At 37.8% G+C, this 22,824-nt stretch overlaps 1 protein-coding gene across 2 annotated transcripts in view; it reads right to left on the reverse strand.

Moving 5' to 3' along the window:
* Window positions 1-22,824, reverse strand: part of UBE2E2 (ubiquitin conjugating enzyme E2 E2) — a 216,196-nt gene that overhangs the window by 27,825 nt on the left and 165,547 nt on the right. For both annotated transcript variants that reach the window (XM_061996571.1, XM_061996570.1), the window contains exon 4: window positions 8,847-8,979. In XM_061996571.1, the coding sequence (XP_061852555.1) occupies window positions 8,847-8,979 (133 nt within the window). The remainder of the gene's footprint in view (window positions 1-8,846; window positions 8,980-22,824) is intronic.

Below are 22,824 nucleotides of genomic sequence, written 5' to 3' on the forward strand. Positions count from 1 at the left end.
CAGTTTATGAAAGACATGAACTGTCTCCATTCATCTCAGTGTCTGAATCCTGCCAAATTCCCAGTGTCCTCACTTCAATGCTTCAAAAGCAACTGAGGCAGAGGAACGTGTAGCAACATACTTGTCCTCTCAAACTGGCAAAAGAGTTGCATATTAAGATACAGGTTGAAATTCTCGTAAGCAGGTTACAAGCTCAGACTGTAAAAACTGTCTGTAAATATTTCACAGGGTATAATCTGTGAAATGGACTCACTATGTTTCCCCCTCATTTGGTGTGGGCTTGTATATCTTACTACATTGTGCATTCAGATACCACGAGATAAAGTCCTCAAATTTTTCATTATGAAGGCATAGGAAAGCACCTTTGTTCAGGAAGAAGAACTAAGCAAAAACTTTATTCTAACAACGTCCTTAGTAGAAAGTCTACAATATTTAATCAGGTACACAAACAGGGGGGTTGGACTACATGATCTCCAGAGGTCCCTTCCAAACCCTGCCATTCTGTGATTCTAAGAGAATGTTGATAACACAAGGATGTTTTGGTTATTGCTGAAGAGTGCTTGCACAGTATCAAGGCTGTTTCTGCTTCTCACCCTGCAGCATCAATGAACGGGATGAGGGTGGGGGGAGGCTGGTGTATGCACCAGAAGCTGCGAGGGAATTCGGTGAGGATTGGTGACTCGAACTAGCCAAAGGGATATTTCCATACCATAAGAATCATAAACTGGGTGGGGTTAGCTGAGGGTGTGGACCACTGCTCAGGCATCGATCAGTGGGTAGTGAGCAATTGCATTGTGCATCACTTCTTCTTTCTTAGATTTTGTTTCTCTTAATTATTATTATTATACTTTCTCCTTCTTACTGTTATTATATTTTAGTTTAGTTTAGTTATTATGCTTTTTCTTATCTTAAGCCATGAGTTTTGATTTTCTTTCCTGATTCCATTCTCCATCCTATGAGAGATGTGAGGAGTGGCTGCGTGGGGCTTCATTGCCAGGTTGGCTTGAATCACAACACGTGAAAAAAACTGTATGTCACCATATGACAGACAGTACATGCCATTTTTGTTGTTCTTCCTGATTCTACTATGCTTCTGTAAGAAGAGACCTTATGGGAGTGCTCAGGGAGTCAAGTCAGAAGCAAGTGTGGCAAGCACAGGGCTCTGGGCAGTGGCTGGCAGGTTGTGCTGGTAAGCTGCAGCAGGCACCTCAAGTCTTTATTCTGAGGAACCTGGCCTTTTTGTTTTTTCTTGCCCAATTTTAACAGCCTTTGAGTATTCAGTTGCACCCTACATGAGATTTTTTAGGCAGAGTGACCTAAAAAAAAGGTAATTTTCTGACCTAACCAGTTCATCTGTACTTATTCTGTACTGATAATGTACACAAAACTCTTTTTCTCACATCTGTATATATATAATATATATAAAAGAGGGAAGATCAAGAAAAAACATTCATATATAATCAATTTTTCAGATCACAGATTTTATGCAGTAGTAAAACGTGTGATATGGCAGAATTATGTTATTTCTGAAACTTGTAATAGACATCATTAGTCCACTTTTGAAAATGTATTTGACAACCAGAATGCAAATCACTGCTGTAAGGCAGAAAAGATATTCCCCATAAGATGTCTTTTCAGGCTATTTATAATATTGATAATATGTAATATATATTATATATATATAAAAATAATAATATTTATAATAGGAAGAAGTAACGAACCACTAAAGTTTTAGAGAGGGAAGACAGAAAAAGTTTAGTTGTACTAAGCCAATTAAGACTAAATAAATCAATACAAACTACTGATATAAATTAAAAGAAGGCTACTCATTAGAAGAAATTGCAATTCAATTTGGCTATTACTAGAAGAATTATCAGCTAATTGAATGCAAAGAAAATCTCACAGATTTATATAGTGTTGCCCTATCCAATGTGACTTTTGCCTTTATTTGCAATAAAAAGTTGTTAGTGATCCTTTCCTCAGCCTAACATACTTCTGCTTGCATCTCTGTTTTCCACATCTCTGTGATTTTTTCATTTGGAGAGACACTGAAGTTTCCCAAGAAGCTGCCTGGGTCTGCCCTGCCCTGAGCCCTGTGCTGCACGCTGCCCTACAGGTTCAGTGCTGCCTGGAGATATGGGATGTACAGAAGGAACCATGATTCTGTGCAGGTGCTGCAAGCACAGGAGCCATATGCTGCTGTTCATCTACCTGGGATGGGCCACTGAGGAGAGCAGGACCCAGGCTGATACTGACAGCTCTGATAACGGTCTGCTGGTGGTAGGCTGGACATTTGTCCCTCTCAGAGACGCCTGCGCATCTGATTTCTGCCTGCAGCCACCCCCAGTCTTCACTCACTGGGAAAGCCTGCCAACTCCGTTTATTGTCACAGACAAAGAATCTATGGGTTGCCCTCTGCAAGAAGATGTCAATCAGAAGGCCAGGCAAAGAACAAGGGGGCATGGAGGCAGAACAGAGAGGCCAGAGGGGGCAATGGTGTGGGAATGTGCCAGGTGAGGGACCACCAACCAACCAGGAGGAGCAGGATTGGGAGGGCAGGAGACAGACAAGAAAAGCCATGAGCAGAACAGCATGTGATGTGACAGAAGCTATGAGAGAAGTGTGATCAGGCAAATTAATGTAAAGAATGACAGTCATATCCGAAGCCTCATCATATGATGGCAATATTGGGGCAGAAGGGGAGCTAGAGAAGGTAGATTGAAGCCCTGTGCACTCCCAGGTTGCAGAGATAGTAAATACTAATGATCAAACAGTCTGTACTTAAGGTTACTCCGAATTTGAAAGCTTCAAATAGAAACTGTGATAATAGTGAAACATGCAAGTTAAAATGTGGGTCTGCTTTGTAAGGTTAATTTCAACAATTTAGGTTAGAAATACCAAAGAACGATTATTTTTTCTCACCTACTCTTGTAAACACCATTTTTCTATTACAATGCAGATAAAAGTGCCCTGAACAGCTAATCACATTCAAAACAAGTATAAAAAAGCAGAGTAGAAGTTGAGAATAAAAAGAACTGCCCCTCATACATAAGGCAGAATTGATGAAATATGTAGAAAGCACCACAGGAGAAGGATTCCACATAATGATATTTAATGCATAGTGATTAGCATTATATGACAATTATATATAAAAAATTGAAGAGATGCTTAATGTTGCCATTAAGACCGGATTCTATAGACACTGTGTTATATTTGCAAAGGCAGAAGGCTCTCCTTGCAGTTGAGCGGTTGATTTAAACCAGAAAAGCTTTCAAATGCTGTGAACAATTTCTCAGTCAGTCGATAGACATATGAGATTTACAAGGAGGAAATGGAGTTTTCTGTTATTTTAATTTTGATTTAGAGGTGATTTAGCATATTGCAGCTTTCAAGTCCTACAAACCATTTTTCAGTCAGCTGAGATTAAAGTCCCTAGCAAGATTAATTGTAGAGTTGGGATTAAGAGATTTTACAAATCACTCAAATTCAAAAATAAAGCCAGCAGAGTACTAGGATAATGATAGATATATCCATATTGTATCAGCTACAGCTAAATTGAATTGATGCTGTAACAGACTGAAAGAAGTAAAATATGAGAGTAGAAGTTATTAATAAAGATTACTCTTGATGAAAATGCAGACACCACTGCAGTGACAATTCCTAGAGGGAGAGTCTCTTGAAGAGCATTCATTTTTGTACAAACATCTAGATAAAAGACCCTGGTATGGCTTCTTGATTTGTCAAAGCTTCTTGCTCTGAAGGGACTGCATGAAGGATAATGAAATTACTGCCCTTCTTTCAGTAACTATAGACTACATAAAGATGCATGTTAACTTGTCATGATGGCTAAACTTTAGAGTATCTCAGATCATAAAAGTCTACATACTTGGGGAATTCATTGATTTCTTACGTGGATTGAGGAAAAAATTGAGCTGAGATTCTTTCCTTCAGATTAGGCTGACAGAAAGATGTGATACCTCCCATTCATACACATGTATAACTCTATACATGCATAAACCCACAGATACAATACTCCCCCAAGAGGCATCTAACTATGCATAGCTATATATCCCATTCAATAGCCCAAGGAAAGAGACAATGCAAGAGAGAGTTTTCATTTGTTAAAGCACAGGGGTGAACTGTCTGAATTCATTAAGGATGGATGAAAGGAAGATAGATAGGAGGAAAGAGAAATCTCAAAGGTATTTCTAAAAAATGTTGAGGGGTCATTAAGGCACTGGAGAAATGTAAGGTTTTTTCCTTGGCAGGCCATCTAGGTATTTCTATCAATTTCTTTAAGTGGCTGCTCTGAACAGGGCACAGCTTTCTCTAAGGCCACTGCACTACAATGGAGATGCTGTATTTTGGGTTTCAAGTCTGTGACCGTGTGACCTCACCTTGTGACCAAAAATTAAGTCTCATCAATACCTGGCCTTTAGCAAAAGGTGAGATTGTGTCCACATCTATGCCTCTCTTGTCTGTTCCATACCTTTGTTCTGCCTGGCATCTCATAAAATCAATGTGACACAGAGGATGCAGCTGAAAAGTGAACGGCAGTTCTGCAGACTGCTCGCTTTCTTGCTGACTCAGCCAACCTGGTGCTCAGCTAATTTCCGCAGTGCTACAAAAGCTTCCTCACAGTGGAGGCGAGGAAATACTTTTAATTGATTAGAGCCTCCCAGAAAGCCAAAGCTAATTTGTCAGTTCTCAAATGAGCTGTTCTAAAAATCGTGTTCTCTGGTTGTAGAGATAAATTGGAGTTAGGCTGGGATGGCCCTCCATCACTCCTCTTCAGGCTGCAGCAGTCACACAGAGATAAACTTTTTTTTGAGGAAGAACAACTACCTCCTCTGCATGAGTGTGCTGTGAAGCCAAATGCCATTGACTTAAAAGGAAAGTAGAGCTGAAAGGGTCAGTGACCTCTGCCTTGGAAAATTTGGAGTCTAGTTTCAAGGCATGAGACGGCGAAACAGAGTGACTTCAAAGGGGCAAAAACTAACACCCTGAGAGCAAATGATCCTCTGACTTACACAGGGTGTATTCTATTTTGACGAAGAACTAATTTAATTTGATATTATGCTTATGGTTTAACTTTAGAGACACACTGTCAGGTAAGGACAGATAAAACCTACAGGTGCAAACTGGAAGGAAAACTTGATGGTAGTGATGCTTGGCTATAAAAATCTAGTGAACTGGGCCACGCAGTATAATTAGAGGATGTACAGAACAGACACGAAACTTGTGTGATGTGATGTTGAAGGCTACAAAGGTGTAAAAATTGAAGAAATAAATAAAAATGAAAGGTTTGGATAGATATTTTTGTTTAAACAAACAATGAATGAGTGATTAAGTTTCTTTTACATAATAAAGGTGGGGAAGCAGGTTAACTGTCTAGAAGAACAAATGAAAATTTCTTTACATGTTTGTGAAAAAACCTTCATAGATCAAACTTTTTTCCTCATGGGCAAATGTGCTCTCAGATGTTTAATTTTAACTACTGTTTTCCAATATCCAGCAAGGTGCCAAATGATCAAAATAGGAATCAACAGTTTTTATAGAAAGAATCTGGATTCTTTAAAAATACTGAGAACTTTTTATAACACAAACCTAAGATAGTTACCACAAATATATTTTAATTATAATAATACAAATAAAAGACATTTATCCAGAATCCACTTTCAATATATTTCTCTTATTAAAAAAAATATTTTACCCTTCCCAACATCTATGTGCAATGTACACATTCTTGACAACAGAGTGCAAAATATCTGAGACTAGATCAAGGAAGGGGATTGGGGAAATACACCTGCAAATTACAATATACTTTGGATTAGATCCTTTAATGGTAACCACGTTATTTGACACGGGCATTTGCCTTTAGAATCTCAGGCTGGGTCAAGATATTGCATTTGGGAGATAGAGTTTCTGGCTCTTCCCAGGTTTTTTGTGGTCACATTTTTGAAAGATAAATTTTGACAGTACTCATTTAAATGCCTCCTTACTTCATAGTAAAAGAGGGATGAAAATGGTCCACAGAGATCTCAGGAGTAATGTATGAATTCAATCACAGTGAGAAGTGTGAATTACACCCTTTTTGCTATGTTCTTACATAGGTAATATTGCCAACACTCAGGAATACACTTTATGTCTTTCTCAGTACATTCTACAGTCTTGTACTTTATCTCTAGAATTTCTGACAGAGTCATAAGGAGCAGGACTATACTTAGAAAAAAGAATCTAAGATGATCTATTCCTGTAACCCCGGGGCGCATGAATTTGAGAACAGCACCAAATATCACAAATCTTCTGGTGAAGTAGAAGAGATGTCAACACCCAGTGACACAGATAGCAATGTATCGTGATGCCATATGTTACGTTCCACGTACTCACTACCTTTCTTTTCCTAGAAATACGCATGTAGAGAACATATTTAACCACCATTTCCCAACAACAGTTGACTGGCAGCAGCTACTTTGGGACAACCAGTCATCTTCCCATACTGCTTTATTCAAGGGATTTTCCCAAGCTATTTAACCTGTGAATAGGTTTCACAGGATCTGGAAAAGGGTGTAATGAAATAGCAAGTTTGAGAGATCCTACAGGAGTGTAATTTCTAACAGATAATATAACAATTTCCCTCATCATAAATACTGGCCTTTTAGTAATACAATATGGCATCATTAAGTCTCTCCTCCTTTATCAAGCAGTACATTTGAATATGATTTATATGCACACACTTCTTACAATGACAACTGGCATCAAGGTACAGGCAGACAAAATAATCTATTAAAAACACGACAAGAACCACCTCTTTCCTTGAGATTTCATTAATAAGCAAATACACAGTTGCACTACTGATGTCTCAAAGTAATACAGTTGCCAAACACCACCACCTTGATTGAAAAATTCTTTACTTCATGGTGAAACAGCAAACTGGATCTTCACTTTCTATTTTAAAAGAATGCCTATTGCACATATATTGCCTCAAGACAACATATTCAACACAGAATGAAAAAATATATATCTCTAACTTGTCTTTCAGATCTAGTTTTTTACATATTAAGTTTTGACCTCTGAGAGAACTTTAGAGAGAACTTTAAGCTCTATTTTATAGTCAATAAATCCATTTAGTGGATATGCACTAATTCGTTTGGGACTGAATGTAATCCTTGCATTACAACTACTACAAACAGACTAAGCTCAGCAAAAAACGCAAACAAAAGGAGTCTGTTAAGTACAGTGAGTAAGAAGCCTTGAGTGGCCTGGGCTAGGATAGAGGCAGGACAGGGCATCGCACCAGCTCAGTGTGCCCAAAGCTTTGATTAACTGAAGGAGGAGTTACAAAGTCTCAAGTTATTTCTTCACTTTGTAATCACAGTTACCTAAATCAGACAATGAGCAGACAGCAAGATGTACAACTCCTATGAGACTTGTCAGTGACCTTAGAGTTTCCCTAAAATGGAACACTAGGAGTGGGAAACAAAGTCAGACCATCTCTAATACTGCTACAATGACCAATCTTTACAGTGCCAATTGGAAAATCCAATTTACAGAATGACAAGTACGTTTTAAAACTTTTTCCTGATCATATCAATGCCAACTACTATAACGTTACTACTGTGGCATTAAAATTTTGTTTATAAATATCTCTCTTTCAATAGTGCACTGACGGTAAACAAATAGGAATCAGCTACTCCCTCTTCTATTATAGATGAACATGGCATATAAACTCTTTCATAAATGTGACAAAAAGAAGGCAAATGTATTTGCTCCCTTCCTGGGGAGCTGTTCCAAATTCTCACTCTCCACACTGGCAAGGTGAACAATTCACCTCTTTTCACTTTGTTCCGTAAAGACAGATTTGATTCTATTAACAGCCCTGCAGGGTAAATTTTCTCAGCATCTGTTCCTGTCAGGGAACATGTGTGTTAAGAATTGCACTCAGCCTTCCTGATAAGGTCTTACAAGTGTCTCGTATATGACATTGGTAACTCCTTATCTCTATAGGCAGTGCCAGAGGATGTACCTTAGGAGTGTATTTGCCTTTTTTAATAGGTGCATTAGATGGGTGGATTGCAATAATCCTATGATCACTTAGTAAAGTCATATTTTAACACCCTCCCTCAGCAATTATTGCTACTGGTTTTTGATACTGCATTTCATCTCATTTCTGTTTTTTCCAGTCTTTGTAATCACTAGATTTTTCCTCTTTGACATTCATGGTAAGGATCTGCCACCTTCATATTATTGGTATGGTTTCACGTTTGTGGTTAGTGGCATTATTGACAGCATTAGAAAATGAATCTGTAAGGAATTCTGTAAATCTCTCTTACTCCAGTTTCTTGCCTTTGCTGCTCTGTTTCCACATTCTTCCAGAAAACTCATGTAAAGCAATTACTTATAAATTCAGGAACAACAGTGTATCTTAAATCTGCAGAAGCAATTTATATGAGGTAGTGCAAAAGCCGCATATTTTTGTCAGACTGCCATAGACCCCTGGTGAACGATATGGGTCAACAGGAAAGATTAAGTACCTTCAGCTGGCTACAAAAGGTGCAATTCAAATATAAATGCTTTCACATTAGAAACAAATCCAAATCAAACAAGTAACGGCTGGAAATTATGCAACCATTTGCTAAATAAATCCACATCCATCCAGCTACACTGGCAACATGCAGGCAAATTTTGTGCAGTTATTAAAATTCTTTCCATCAAAACACTCAGTTTGAATATTCATTATTGCCTTGAAAGTTTTAGATTTTATCCTACCGTGATATACCAACATACACATAAAAAATATCACAAGGAGAGGACTCCTATCAGACTTTTAATGTCCTCCTACTAACCTTAGGTGGTTTAAAAGGATAGTCCGGTGAAAAGGTAATGTCAAGGAAGAAAACTCCGCCTTCATATACAGACCCTGGAGGCCCCAGTATAGTTGACCTCCATTCATAAATGTTGTCTCCTTTGGGTCCAGCACTAAAACAGAAAACAAAAATATAACATAATGACCACATACAATCAAGAATATACTGCATCAATTACACTCTACCAGTAGTACTGCTGGTTTTGCAACAACACTGCAAGGTAAAATTGTGTATCACATTCATTTAGTCGTGAATAAAGCATTTAACTTGTGTCCTAAGCTCTGTCAGTGAAGTGATATATTCAGCCAGGAAGAAGTATTAAACTCACATTATAAAATATTCAAACAAGCACAGAAAAATTCCTGACTGTTATCTCAAATATTTTAGTGGGCAAATGTGGAGTATTTACAGTGCAAGGATACAGAGACTTTGCTGAGATGTCTTGTCACTGTCTTGCTTCATGAACCATCCTATTTTCTCTAACCTCCTCCTCATCCACCTACCTCATCAGTCAGTAGCAGTGTAATTACATTATTATACAGCACCAACTGTACTAAAGACTGAGCAGGGCACAAACGACCTTGTAGCTGCACTTTCTAAGTTACTAACCTAAGGTCATCAGTCACCAGTAGAGAAGGCTGCTTTACTCTGCAATGGTTACACTATCTTAAAAAATATAAACAGAAGGTTGATTTAATTGTTGGATTATGTTCATTCAAAGCCCTTGTTTAAAAACAATGTTTAAAATTTAGAAAATATAATCCTATATGTGAAATACAAAAAGCTCTCACCCACATGGTCAATTCCTGACAAAATGAAATTAAATGTTAATAAAAGTTCTTATATATGATTCTTACAAAAGCCAGCACAGCCTCCTTTCATAAAACATACTGCCCATCCATAGAAATACATATTTTACACAGAGTGGCCTCTCAAGGAATATGAAGACTTCTTCTCAGTTCACAGCCTGCTGATACCAGTTGCTGATACAAGATCTGAATTTTAAGTAGGATCAATTGGGATGGTGAATTCTAGATACTTTTCGGAGGCAGGCAGCGCTGGTAAATATTTCAAATAAGTGGCATGGTATTGTCTTAAGGCAATTCCTGCGAAACAATTCTTGTTATGTTTGAAATAAAGATTTCCACAGCATCCTGGAGTTTGTGAAATAACTCTGTGTGTAGAACAGATGAAAGCTCTTGGCTATGCTCCATGCCTCACAATGCACCCAAGGCATACAATTATTATACGACATCATGTCATGTTCACTGCTCAACTATTCATTTTGTTCACTGAAAGTTAATAAAACCCTCTTTCACCTGAAATTCCTTGGGCTCCCTTCATTAAAACTTCTGACTGCATGATTCCCTGCATACAACTGCGTGACTTAGTGCTGTGCAGTGTACTTCATTAGTCACGGTACCTACATCAATTTTCTATAATAGCTGCTAATGCTTCTTGGCTTTCTAAACTACGTGCTTTCTTAACAAAAATGAGTTACAGAGTCTATAACATTACGGAACACTCATTTTCTATCTGCATAGTAACAAACCTAGCAATTGTTTTACAGATAAAATCTGGCTTTTTAAGTGTCACAATAGAATAAGTGTTGCCATCCATATTTCACAGTTTCTATAATACATCAGGTTGCTAGCTGCCAAACAAATTTAATTTACCCAGTTCTCAGTTTGCATTAACCTTTGAATAATAAAGCACAGCTGAGACTGCTGTAAGAAACAAACCGGAGAATGAATAATTAAAAACATCTCCACTGCCTTTAGAAAGACCAATCCTGAGTCAACAGGGAAGGTTTAATTGTGACTGAACTAGGCATTAAGGGGCTAATTGAACTCTTTATAAGCCCAAACGAATGTGGTCCTACATCAGCGCTATGGTATACAAGGTTCACAGAAAGTAAAACCCTTAAAAAAAAAAGAAGTCAGGCAATTAGTTCAAATAGAAAAGGCAAGAAGCAGAGGCAGTCCAAATCTTACATGAAAAAACTCCCGTAATATGGGAAGGAAATCCTTTCCCATTTTCTACGGAAAAACATTCTCACACTTGGAGAAGCAATGACTCAGTTGATGCCAGCAGGTTAAAGTGGAAGTGATACAAATGTCGATCCCAGAGAAATAGTTGGAAACAGCAAGCAATAAAAGCAAGCCTAGTCTTTTTAAGACCTTATTTAGCCAGGAGGGGATGGCTGGGTTTGAGAGAGGATCACTTTTTGAACAGCAATGTCACTGATAGTGGCATTTTCATAACGCATATTATTTTTATTTGTTTTTCCTATTTATTTAATTGCATTAACATTTGAAATGAGCAGCCATTAATTAGAATAGTTGGAAAACACTCCCATCTGCCAGTTGAAATGTTTCGGCACGTCCAGCTACAAGCCCAGCCTGATCACATTCTGAAGATGCTGATTAGCATTAATTGAAGGTTTTCTTTGCAAATGAGAGATGAAGCTTTATTAAGTATTATTATTATTATTTTGAAGAATAGCTTGAATTGTATAGAGTGTGGGAAGACTGCTGTTATCGATGTTGCCTGCTGTTGCTGGCAGTGAGACTGCTCAACCAATGTAAGATAGTGATTCATGCGCACAGGCAACAGCTGGTATTATGGGCAACAGCACACAGAGGCATAACCTTTTTTTCACTTGCATATTAATAATACAAAAAGTTTGACAGGTGTATTATCTTTGTTTTCCTTCTTTCCTAATAGTTAAGCCTTTTATTTACCCACTTTATTGGCAACCAGAATGACAGCTCATCAGGCTTCACCAGAGAAAAATCCCATATGTGCAAGACCTCAGCCAGAGCCTTATTCTATAAGGTTTACAATGCAAGAGGATTTAATTGCCCTTCTCTCTACATGGATATCTGCCCGGCATGCTGCAGCCCAAATGTTTTACATTCAGTATGATTTATGTTCCAGCCCTATTAATGTTACTGGCAACCAAACCACAGATCTCAAAGAATGCAAACCAAACATCTCAGTGCCCAAAGTTCTGTTATCTTTGGAAGGACAGATTCAGATGTGCACCCGCCCAGCAAAGGGCAGTCTAAATTTGTCTTGAACTCAACTGACCCAGAGCCAGAGCATATGCATGCTGCCTGCTACTAACTTCCTGCTCAATTGGTCAGCTTCAGGGATGAAACAACAGTGGCTTTGGCAGCTCCAGGTGAAACTGGATGAGCTATAAGGATACAACGATTAGGAGAGGGGCAGGTCTGCTATCAGACCAGTAGCATGGGCTCCCAGAGAGCCCCAGTGCTGAAACCCTAGTGAACCGGCAGGATGAGGAAATCAAAGAGCCCAGCAAGAGTCTGTGCTGGCATTCTGGAGCTGGTACTCTCCATGTTTCCAGCGTTATCTCCCAGGTGTAATTTGTAACACAGGACCGAGGAGCTGCAGCTGAGCATAAAGGCCCTGGAGATTTGAAATTATCAATGTCTTGTCAAGGGTTAGCGCTCTACTGTCATTATTCCCCTATAGCTGAGGAGACACTGCACAGAATATTGCCTCCCGCTTGGGGAGGCTTTGCTCACTGGATGAGCTGGAGTGGGTGGACATGGAGTCTGCCTTTTTCTTCTTCCAGAATGACATCATTATGGGATTAGGAAATTCAGGACAAAGAAGTCAAAAGATAAAACAGTCTCCTTTGCATTTCACTATCCTTTGCCACTGCTTCCCACATACATACTTGCAGGTGAAATGCAGGCACATAGTTACACTTAGTAGCAAAATAGGATGCTACTGTAACTGAATTCATTTTGCTTTAAATATGCTTAATCCACAGATTATTTTCTATTCCCTCAACATGTTTTAGGCAGGCAGTCACTTGAAAGCAGTGCTGCTAAAAACTGCTTGTCCAGTACATTCCATTATAAACACCAAGCTTTCCCCACACTTAGAATATCCTGAAATATTAAATTTAAAATGAGGTATTAAGAGAGCTGTGTGAAAACAACAGCATCTATGAAACATACCAGATGAAAACCCGTCTGGGAAAGTTAAGAAAGTACAATTCATTTTTAGTTTTATCAAGCCATGATTGGTATACAAATTTACTCAAATTACAGAGGATAACTCCCAAAAAGTAAAAATGCAAACATTTAAAGAAACAGCAGTATCCCATGTTTATCAAGCAGTATAATAGAATAGTCAAAATGTTTTTATTATTTTCTTGATGAGGGATCCCCTGCTTCCCCAGCACCTATAACTGGGAGAAGCATAACCTCATACTGTAGAAAATGAGGAACACTTCAATTTCTTCCCTCCTATTTTTGGTGTCTGGATCTTGCTGGTATCCACATTTAAAGTGTAACTGTGCTCTTTAACACAAGGGAAAGTCTATCACCCAAAGAAGAAAAAGATTTGTAAATTAAATTGCCTTCCAGTTCCGACATGCTAAGGTTGTGTGTGGGAAAGCAATCAGGCCAAATAAAATAGGAAAGTGAGATGTCTGGGAGGCCTTCCCATTCCTAAGGACTCAGGAAGAAATGGAAAGATTCTTCTGGACTAGGTGAGTTTAAGTTGATGTTTATCCTCAGCCTTTATAGCAGGTCAGAACAAAGTAGGATCAAGGTATTATACTAACTTTATCCATGAACTCACTTTCCATGGCATTTACTATGGCAATTCATTCTTAACACTGCATTATCTAATCTGAATTGTCTTAGCACACAGAAGCACACATCAGAACTGGGGTATTCCTGTACTAGGTGCAGTCCAAGAAGTAGGCAGACCCTCTCAGCTATCTTTGGTAATGTATGACAACAGAAGAAAGAAGGATACACTCAAGTTCTCTTCCTTTCCATTTCATTACACAGAGCCTTGACTTTACTATTTAAGAGATTTCTCTCTAAGGAGAGAAGCTAATCACAGAATCATCTCCATTTATAAGACATACAACACTTTTTCTTGCAGTCCTGTTTGAGGGTAGTTTCTCTAAAACATGGTGATATTTCTATACGGTGATAATTCATTGCTCCTTTTTCATTGTGGAACCTTCCTCTCTTCAAGTCCATGCAGGGCCCTCTCCAACATCCCCCCCCCCCCTTTTTTTTTTCTCTCATCAACATCCCACTATTTTTCATCTTTCTCCAGAAAGGAGGAGAGAGTGGAAAATGGTGCAGTGGATTTTATTACAGTACAGCAGTTACTAATTTTGTTTCTTTCCTTCCCTGATGCCCTTCTTCTGAGGCGCAGAAAATGAAGAGCAAGCAGAGCGAGTGATGCAGCAACAGCAGCATAGGGAAGGGAAAGGGAGTCACAGCTGCCTACCCAGATGCTACAGTGATATCAATAGGTACTTTTATAAATGTATGTAATAAACAGTTGCCACAGCAGCCAAAGGAATACATTTCTACAGAACAAAAACAGAGATAGCAGCGAGCATTGAGACTGCCTGTGGCAATGGGCACAGTTGTATGGTTAATAACACCTCTGCTATGAATATAATTATCAGGCTAGTCTCCAAGTAGTAAAATCAAAGAACAATTAAAGAAATGAACCCCTCCAGAATTAGAGATAAGTGCTTTGGCTATAATATTGATGACTTAACTCTCATCAGGAAAGAAACCCTTCCTAGATCTGTACCTTTGGAATACATAGTTCTTTTCTTCATTTCTTTTTTTTTTCCCCCTGAAAATCTGCTGAAAACTCCTAAACCTTATTTCCTTTGTTTTTTCTTTTAATTTAAAAAAAATACCCTCATCTCAATTCCTTCATCCTGATGGTGCAAAAAGTACCACTATAACAATATTGGAAGATGCTGTTTGCTCTGACTTGTTATTATCAAGGACAAAGTTAGAAAACTTTCAGCGTTAAATTTGAGGCCCAAGAAATCTGAATTATTCTAAGGAAATTAACAATATCAATACATTTAAAAAGAGTTGTTCATTTTACTTTAATTAGACACTATATATAGTGAAAAACCTTGGGTTTCCATGACCTAACATTCAAATTTAGGTCCATGCTAGATCCAGTATTTTCAACCACCCTTCAATATCACTGTGCATTTATGTCTTATGTGTGTTGGAATATCAACATAATTAGATGAAGTATGCATGATTTTTTTATAGGTATCTTTGTTTAAACTTAATTATTCATAATGGAAACTGAGAGTGAAGTGACTGGGCATTTAGCAATGAGAAAGGCTTTGGAAGAAACAGAAACTTTAGATAATTCCCTTCCATCACTTAGTTACCATTAAAGCAAGACAAAAATTACAGCTAAAAAATTTGGATCAGGCTTTCTTCCAGATCTTCCAGTTTTCTGATTGAGACTATCTTTCCATAAGAAACTTTAAAACAAAAAGTACTTTTAGGAAAACAGTGAGAGACAGAGGATATTAAGACATTTTTCTAACTCATGCAGCAATTCCTTCAAAGTGGTTATATCCTGCTTTATCAAGTGCTTTATTGAAGAAGGTTACTCTTTTCATCTACACTTTGGAATCAATATGTTTGTGGTAAATGCAACTAGAATAATATATAGGAAAACTGATCCTAATGAGCTGTCAAAGAAGCAGCAATGTATTACAGGACAACTCAAGATATTGCTTCCTAATGCTTATTGACAGAAACTGAGATCAGTATGGTATGACATCATTCAACTGTGAATCTTCGCTAGTTTTAGAAAGGTGTTTCTAGAGGTCCCTATATCACCTGAAGTGATATGTAGGTTACCTTTGGGGCTTCCTGCCACTTTCTTGTAGCAAACCTACAGCACATCTCGCCTGAGTGCTGAAAGAATGAGTCCAATCCTTTTTTCTCTGCCCACTTGTAACTGGAGCTATTAAAAAATATTAGTTGAATCTGCTGAAACTCTGTTTGGCTTAAAATTAATAAGTTTTGGCCCCAGTAAAAATAACAAATTCATTATGATCAAAGTGAATATCATTTAGTTGATTTTGTTATTCACCTTTAAATAATACCAATAAAAAGTATTAAAAGTATCTAAGCACTTTAGCAGACTGGTATTATTCAAGGAGTACTTTGATGCTTTTATTCTCTAAAGTCCTGTCTTCAGAGCATTCCTGAGATAGAAACCATAATGACAAGAAATGCTTCTTAATGCACAAACCAGTTATTTATATTATAGTATCTACAGCAATTTATTCATTGCAAACACCATTACACAGTGTATGATCACAGCATGCTGAGTATTCACAATGAGATTTTAAAAATGGCAATTTTGTTAAGTATTCTCCACTTTGTTCAGCTGAACAAAATTACATAAAACCTCTCACAGAAGGCTTTCCTTGTTCAGCACCAGAAACAATCATTTGCCTCCTATTACACATCTATGAGTTTGATTCCCTTTTGTCACATATTTTATTTCCTTTTTCTTTTAAAGTAATACCACTAACTGTAGTTTCAGCTCTTTCATACCACCAGAAATGGACTGTATAGTTTAAATAAGATAAAATATTTATCAGCCTGATTTGCCTTTACGGTTTACATCAAGCAGGATTTGTAGCCATATTTTAACAGAAATGAAAAATGCTACAAAAAAAAAAAATAACCAACTGTCCTGAGATCCTCCATTATGACCTCCAACCTTGCAACTTGCCAAGCGATACTATTCCCATGTTACTTCTAATTTGCCTTTCCTTTTTTGCTTCCCCAGGACTGCCATTTATTTTTAAAAATGTAGCTACTTTTTAATTGCACAACATTCCCCCTTACTCATAACAGCTATAATTTACCATTATATCTTTTCTAAGTTAAGCAAAAACTATGACACACAACAGTGGAGTAGAATGGGTGACTGAGTTCAGACAGATAGCATAGAAACCCCATAGCAGCTGGAAGCATTAGAAGGTGTAACAGGGAAGAAAACATTCTTTAAAATGGGACTGACTTCTTAGTTTCTGTGTAAATCTTAGAGGCAATGCAGGTGAGAGAGGTAGATGAGGCTAAACCAGATCAGCTCAAACAGAGTAGAAAAACTTGTCATAAATGGATGCAGTATACTGAAAGCTTTGGATTTGAAATCCATTTGATATGTTGATTTTATCACTTATATAAAAATTATTACAACTCCAGCTCCCCATCAGAAATGATGAAAAAAAATTAAAAAATCATGTGCAATGTATTAGTGATGAATGGATGAGGTGAACTTCAACTAACATCTCCTTCATTTTATGATGATGGAATGATGATTTAATGTAATAATTTTTTTTAAGTGTTATTCAAAAAAGATCTCTACCTTATCTTACTTTAAGAAATATTACTGTAAAGATATTCTGCAGCAGTCAGCCATTTCAGTAATTGAGAATGATTTATACAGGATTATTTCTAATATATGTACACATATATTTTCTGATTATTATCAATACTCTAAGCAAGGCAGTAATATTTTTCAATGACTGCACATTCTCTATTCCTCTGGAAGCTGATTTTCTGTATAACCACTAGTCGTTGGATCTTTCACCTATATGGAAATGATTTATCCAACTGCCTATAAAGAGGTTTGATTTGTTCAAGACTGTAATATTTAATAATCCTGTCTACAGGCAGTTTAAATTGAAGCCTGGAAATTTTGAAACCTTATACAACAAGAATAATATTGTGGGGTTTTTCTCTGAAGGGGTTCAATTCTGAGATTTCCTTAAGTGACTTTTGAGAGACACTTGTTTCCACACATAAGCCACTTGTAAAAGTGTCCCAAAATATTAATAAGGGAAGGCAATGAGAATACAATTTAAAGAAGTTAGTATTTACAGAGGGACACATCTCAAACACACAATACTGCTCTGTAACCAAGAAGCCTGCTTTTCTGTCCATTCTGTAAACAGAGGAAAAGGCTTGAATACAGACTCCCCTCATTTCAGTGAGAGATTCACACATGCTTACATGTGAAATGCTTGCTTACACAAGGAAACAACTCTATATTATGGCACAGATTTACTAACATGATGTTAAACACATTATAAAACAAGTCATTTCCTCCCAAGTAAACAAGCCTATAAAGCCAACAGTCACAGAAAAAGGAAATTTGATTCTGAAATCCATATACTTCAAAAGCAGATTCCCTTTATTTAGTCAATTTAGTTAAGAGGCTGCCTTATTTCTCCAGACCTCTGGTAAACAGAAGAAAACATACTTGGAAATTACTGGCAAACAGTCATATCTTCACCACATTTGCTCTTCATTTGAAATTATTTCCTTACTTTAAATATGGATACCAGCCATAGGTCCAAGGTGAAAGAAAACTTAAAATGTCTCAACTTTTTACTGAGACTGATTGCACTCATTACAGGCCACATTCTGACTTATTAGAAGAAAACATCATTTAAAGGCAATTTTACTTGCAGTATCTGTGAGGACTGAGCAACTTAGACCTCTTGACTGACCAGTCAAAATGAACAGATCTGGTAGATTCTTAGGGAGTGTTTATGTGAGACTGAGACCTGGTAATGTAATCTTTTACTTCCTCAGAAGATCACTGAGATGTTGGACTGAGGTGTTGGACTTATTTGGACTGAGGTGTTGGACTTATTTGGACTCGTGACAGGGTGAACAGAAGATAAAATATACAGTAATTTCTCATTTTCTATCAGGAAAATTTTCTCTTAGGATCTTTAGGGAGAGCCTTTGGAGCTGAGGTTAGAAATGGGCTTAAATAGGATTGAGTTTTCTGTGTTGAGGTTCCTGGAATTTTCTTACACTCAGATCTGGAGTTATCAAGCAAACTTGCTAAAACAGTCCCCTGGAATTACCAAGTGAACTTGCTACAACAGTCCTGGAAACTGGTTATGTCACAGACTTCACTATAAGAATGAGTCATTCTAATGAGTTTTTCAGTAAACGGAAACTTATTTGGGACAACTGCAGCTATATTCTTTTCAGTACACAGACTTCCACTGTGCTCCCAGAATCAGGACTTATGATTAAAAACCTGTTACCTTTTCAACCCTTTATTCAAAAGCATTAGGACTGAAAGGTGTAAAGTGGTCCTGGGAGGATGATGGCAAAATTGATTGAAGAAAGGAAGAATGCTCATCATTTGAAAGCCATAATAAAAGTGTATAGGTGGAAGAAGTCTTCATCCTACTCTCTCAGGATGAGAAGGCAAACAATTGGTGTGCAGGTTTCTGCTTGAGAAAGTATTCTTCACCTTAGAATTCCAAAAAATCTCTCTTAAGGTTTCACATGCCACTTCCCCTGCTGTAGGCCTCACACATGATCTACTCTAAAAATGATTCCTTGTCTAATGAAGAATCAAAATTTCTAATTAGTAAGGGAGAACCAGAATTCTAATCTGTAACTCTTAATCAATGACTCTCTCATAAAAGAATCAAACTTCACATGTATAAGGCCTGAGTTTTTTATGACCACGACCTTATGTTTCCTGCGTCAAGATATAATACCAACAACAGTTGAAATTGCCATTATAGTTTCCTTTGCAACAACAGCTTGGAATCTTTACTCACACAGATGTTTCTTGCATGATAAAAATTACATTTGGGTTATTTTCTTTCCCATTTTCAGTTCTAGCTCATCTCCTTGCTTAAGCTGCCTGTTATACCTTCTCTCACCATTGTTTATTCACTTGTAATGCGACTGGTTGTGTGCATTAAATTTTTTGAGTCACAGCTACCACCAGAAAGAGAACCACAGAACACTGCCTTAGTCATGATGAAATCCACAGTGCAAAATCTATATGGAATCATACAATCATTACGGTTGCAAAAGACTTTTAAAGATCATTGAGTTCAACCACTAACCTCACACTGCCAAGCCCATCACCAAACTAAACTATATCCCTCAGCACCTCATCTATGTGTCTTTTAAATATTTCTACCATCTCCCTGGGCAGCCCCTTCCAATGCTTAACAACTCTCTCAGCAAAAAAGTTCTTCCTAATGTCCAATCTAGACCTCCCCTGGTGCAACCTGAACCCACTTCCTTGTGTTCTATTACTGGAGAGAAGAGATTAACGCCCGCCTCACTACAACCCCCTTTCAGACAGTTGCAGTGAGTGATCGTATCTCTTCTCAACCTCCTCTGCTCCTGGCTAAACATCCCCAGCTCCCTCAGCCACTCCTCTTAAGACTTGTTTTCAGACCCTTCACCAGCTTTGTTGCCTGTCTCTGGACATGCTCCAGCACCTCACCGTCTTTCTTGTAGTGAATAGCCCAGGACTAGACACAGTATTTGAGGTGCGGCCTCATCGGTGCCAAGTACAGGGGGACAATCACCTCCTTGGTCCTGCTGACAACATTATTCCTGACACAGATCAGGATGCCATTGGCCTTCTTGGCCACCTGGGCACATTGATGGCTCATGTTCAGCCAGATGTCAGTCAACATCCCCAGGTCCTTTTCTGCTGGACAGCTTACCAGCCACACATCTCACAACCTATAGTGTTGCCTGGGGTTGTTGTGGCCCAGGTGCATGACCTGGTGCTTGGCCTTGTTGAATCTCATGCAATTGGCCTTGCACCATTACTCCAGCCAGTCCAAGTCCCTCTGAAGAGCCTTCCTGCCCTCAAGCAGGTCTACACACTCATCCAGTTTGGTGTCGTCAAATCACATATAGCTTAATTTATTAAAACCAGTGTTATATTACTTAGCTTTATCATGTGTTACTGCATATCTCTATTATCCTAATCATGCTTGTTTAAGTCTTGTGTGTTCAAAGTAAACAGCTGGAGCAAATGGCTATGCGATACAGAAATGTTCATCTTGTGGTTTGTGGTCTAGTGCTAGCCTCGAAGGCTTCTGTCCAAATTGTTTGGACTTGGGGGCTCCTTAGTGGTCTGTATCTAATGAACAGAATTTTTATAAATTCACTTCTTCGTGGACAAATGTTCCAAGTCATAACAATATCACTGCTGACTGCAGCCTCGCTGGCAACTCTGACTGGACAGAGGAGGATATACTCTTTGGCTGCATGTGCTAGCTCTTGGTTGAGAATCTGAGAATGTTGCAGGAACACATGCCAGACAGCTGCGTGTCTTTACTGGTTATTCACAGGTGAATAAGGAACGTATCTGTACTAATCACTTCAACAGTCAGTTAGGTATTCTGTGCAAACATCGCTTTGGGTGTAATAGTGTAAACAGAAAAACGTCCTGATTTTTTTCTAATGCAGAGGCATGGTGGAGACGCTTCAAGTTGTACTACTGTTTAAATAACTGAAATATGATCAAAATAAGGAATGGTTCTGCTTGTGACAATGTTGCAGAAATCTATCCGCCTGAGAAAGATTTAAATATACCACTTCATGTATTAAGAAGAAAAAGAGTTCCTCTGTCAGATCATATGGAGTCACAACAGTGTGCATAAGTATTCTTGCCACAGTTTCTGCACTTTTACTGGTCTTGATGCCTTCAAAATAATCTTTAAAAAAATTAATATACTTGTCAATTGTATATACTGGAAGAGAAAGTTGTTGTTTTCTCACAACTATATGCATAGCCTTTTGAAGAATTTTTTTTTTATTAATGGTAATCTTTTTTTCATAGCTTTGCAATTTCTTAGATAATAGGGTAAAACACAATTTTCCTTTCATGTCCTCTGCATACTTAAGAGATAGATGCATTTGCAAGAGACTACTTGTTCTGAGGGCAAAACTTAGTACAGCTTAATGTGACTTAATGACTAAAAAATGTGTATCATTTATATATGACTTGTAGTACTCAGCTAAGACATTATTACGGTCAACGAGTACTCTTTCCTGACAGTTAGTAAAAGGATTTTAAATTAAATTTGGTTTTATTTTACTAGTTCAAGTAGACACACTGAAAACAACTGAACTAACCACGTGAGTAACCTTAATCTTTCTCTAGACAAAAGCTCACATAGAACAATATATATTTTAGCTTTAAACATAGAACTGAGAGAAAAAGGGTAAAAAACCAAAACAAAAAAACCAAAACAGCTTGAAGAAAGGCTATTTTACAGCTACATAGACATGTAAACACCTCCAGGAACTTTGCTTAATAAGGCCAGCTACATTCAGCTATCACTGGTGACAATCTTTACATGAAAGCATTTCTTTCTCCCCCAGGCAACACTATGAAGTTAGTGCAGTTACCTTAAAACACAGAAATGTTGTATTTAAGGCTAAATGTATAGCATATGGAAGACTGGAGCTGTGCTCTGGAGAACATCCCCCTCACCCACCTGACGGCACTCAGCCATGCCAACCAATGCCCCTTAGAAATGTGGCAAATGTGACACAGAAATTTCCTGTAGGTTTTACCTCATGTCAAGAGATACTCTAGTGTAACAGAGATACCACAGGGTCCACAACTGATCTTGAAGTACATCAAGACACAATGAAGTAGTCAACTCAGCCGTATTTAATGGGCGAGCACTGTTTCCGTTACAAGATACATTACTTAGCTTTTCCTAAAGATATCAAAGTGATTAAAATGTTTCTTTACCAAAGTAGGTATATTCAACCCAACCACAGAGAAGCTATGACCAACAGTCAACTTTCTTCAGAAGTGAAGGATCAATCTAGTGCATTCAAGAGTCGATCCAGTGATGTTTTATCACAGCGATGCCAGTGATAAAACTCCCACTGACTTCAATATGTTGAAATCCTCAAAAAAGAGCATTTATGAACCACCTATAAGCACACAGAATGTGCACACTGTTGTGTTTGCCATTTTATAATCTATTTTTAGTGAGTCTTGTTAAAAGTTTATTGTGTGCAACTGTACATTCAAATTTATGTTGACCTACTTTGAAACTGTTTTCAGGTTACCACGTTAGGAAACATATTCTAAAACTATCCTCAAATGATCAATAAACCATGCCCCCATGCCTTTAAAATCAAAAAAGCAGTGGATAGTGGTCTAGACCCTGCAACCACCAACCTTTGATCAAGGTTTTTTCATTACTACAATATTTCAGAATCATGTAAAAATATCAACCAAACTTGATGCTTGACTTCTGTTGCTATCAATTCAGTGGGGGTCTGAGATT

Source organism: Colius striatus, chromosome 5, assembly GCF_028858725.1.
Source record: "Colius striatus isolate bColStr4 chromosome 5, bColStr4.1.hap1, whole genome shotgun sequence".
Taxonomy (NCBI): Eukaryota; Metazoa; Chordata; class Aves; order Coliiformes; family Coliidae; genus Colius; species Colius striatus.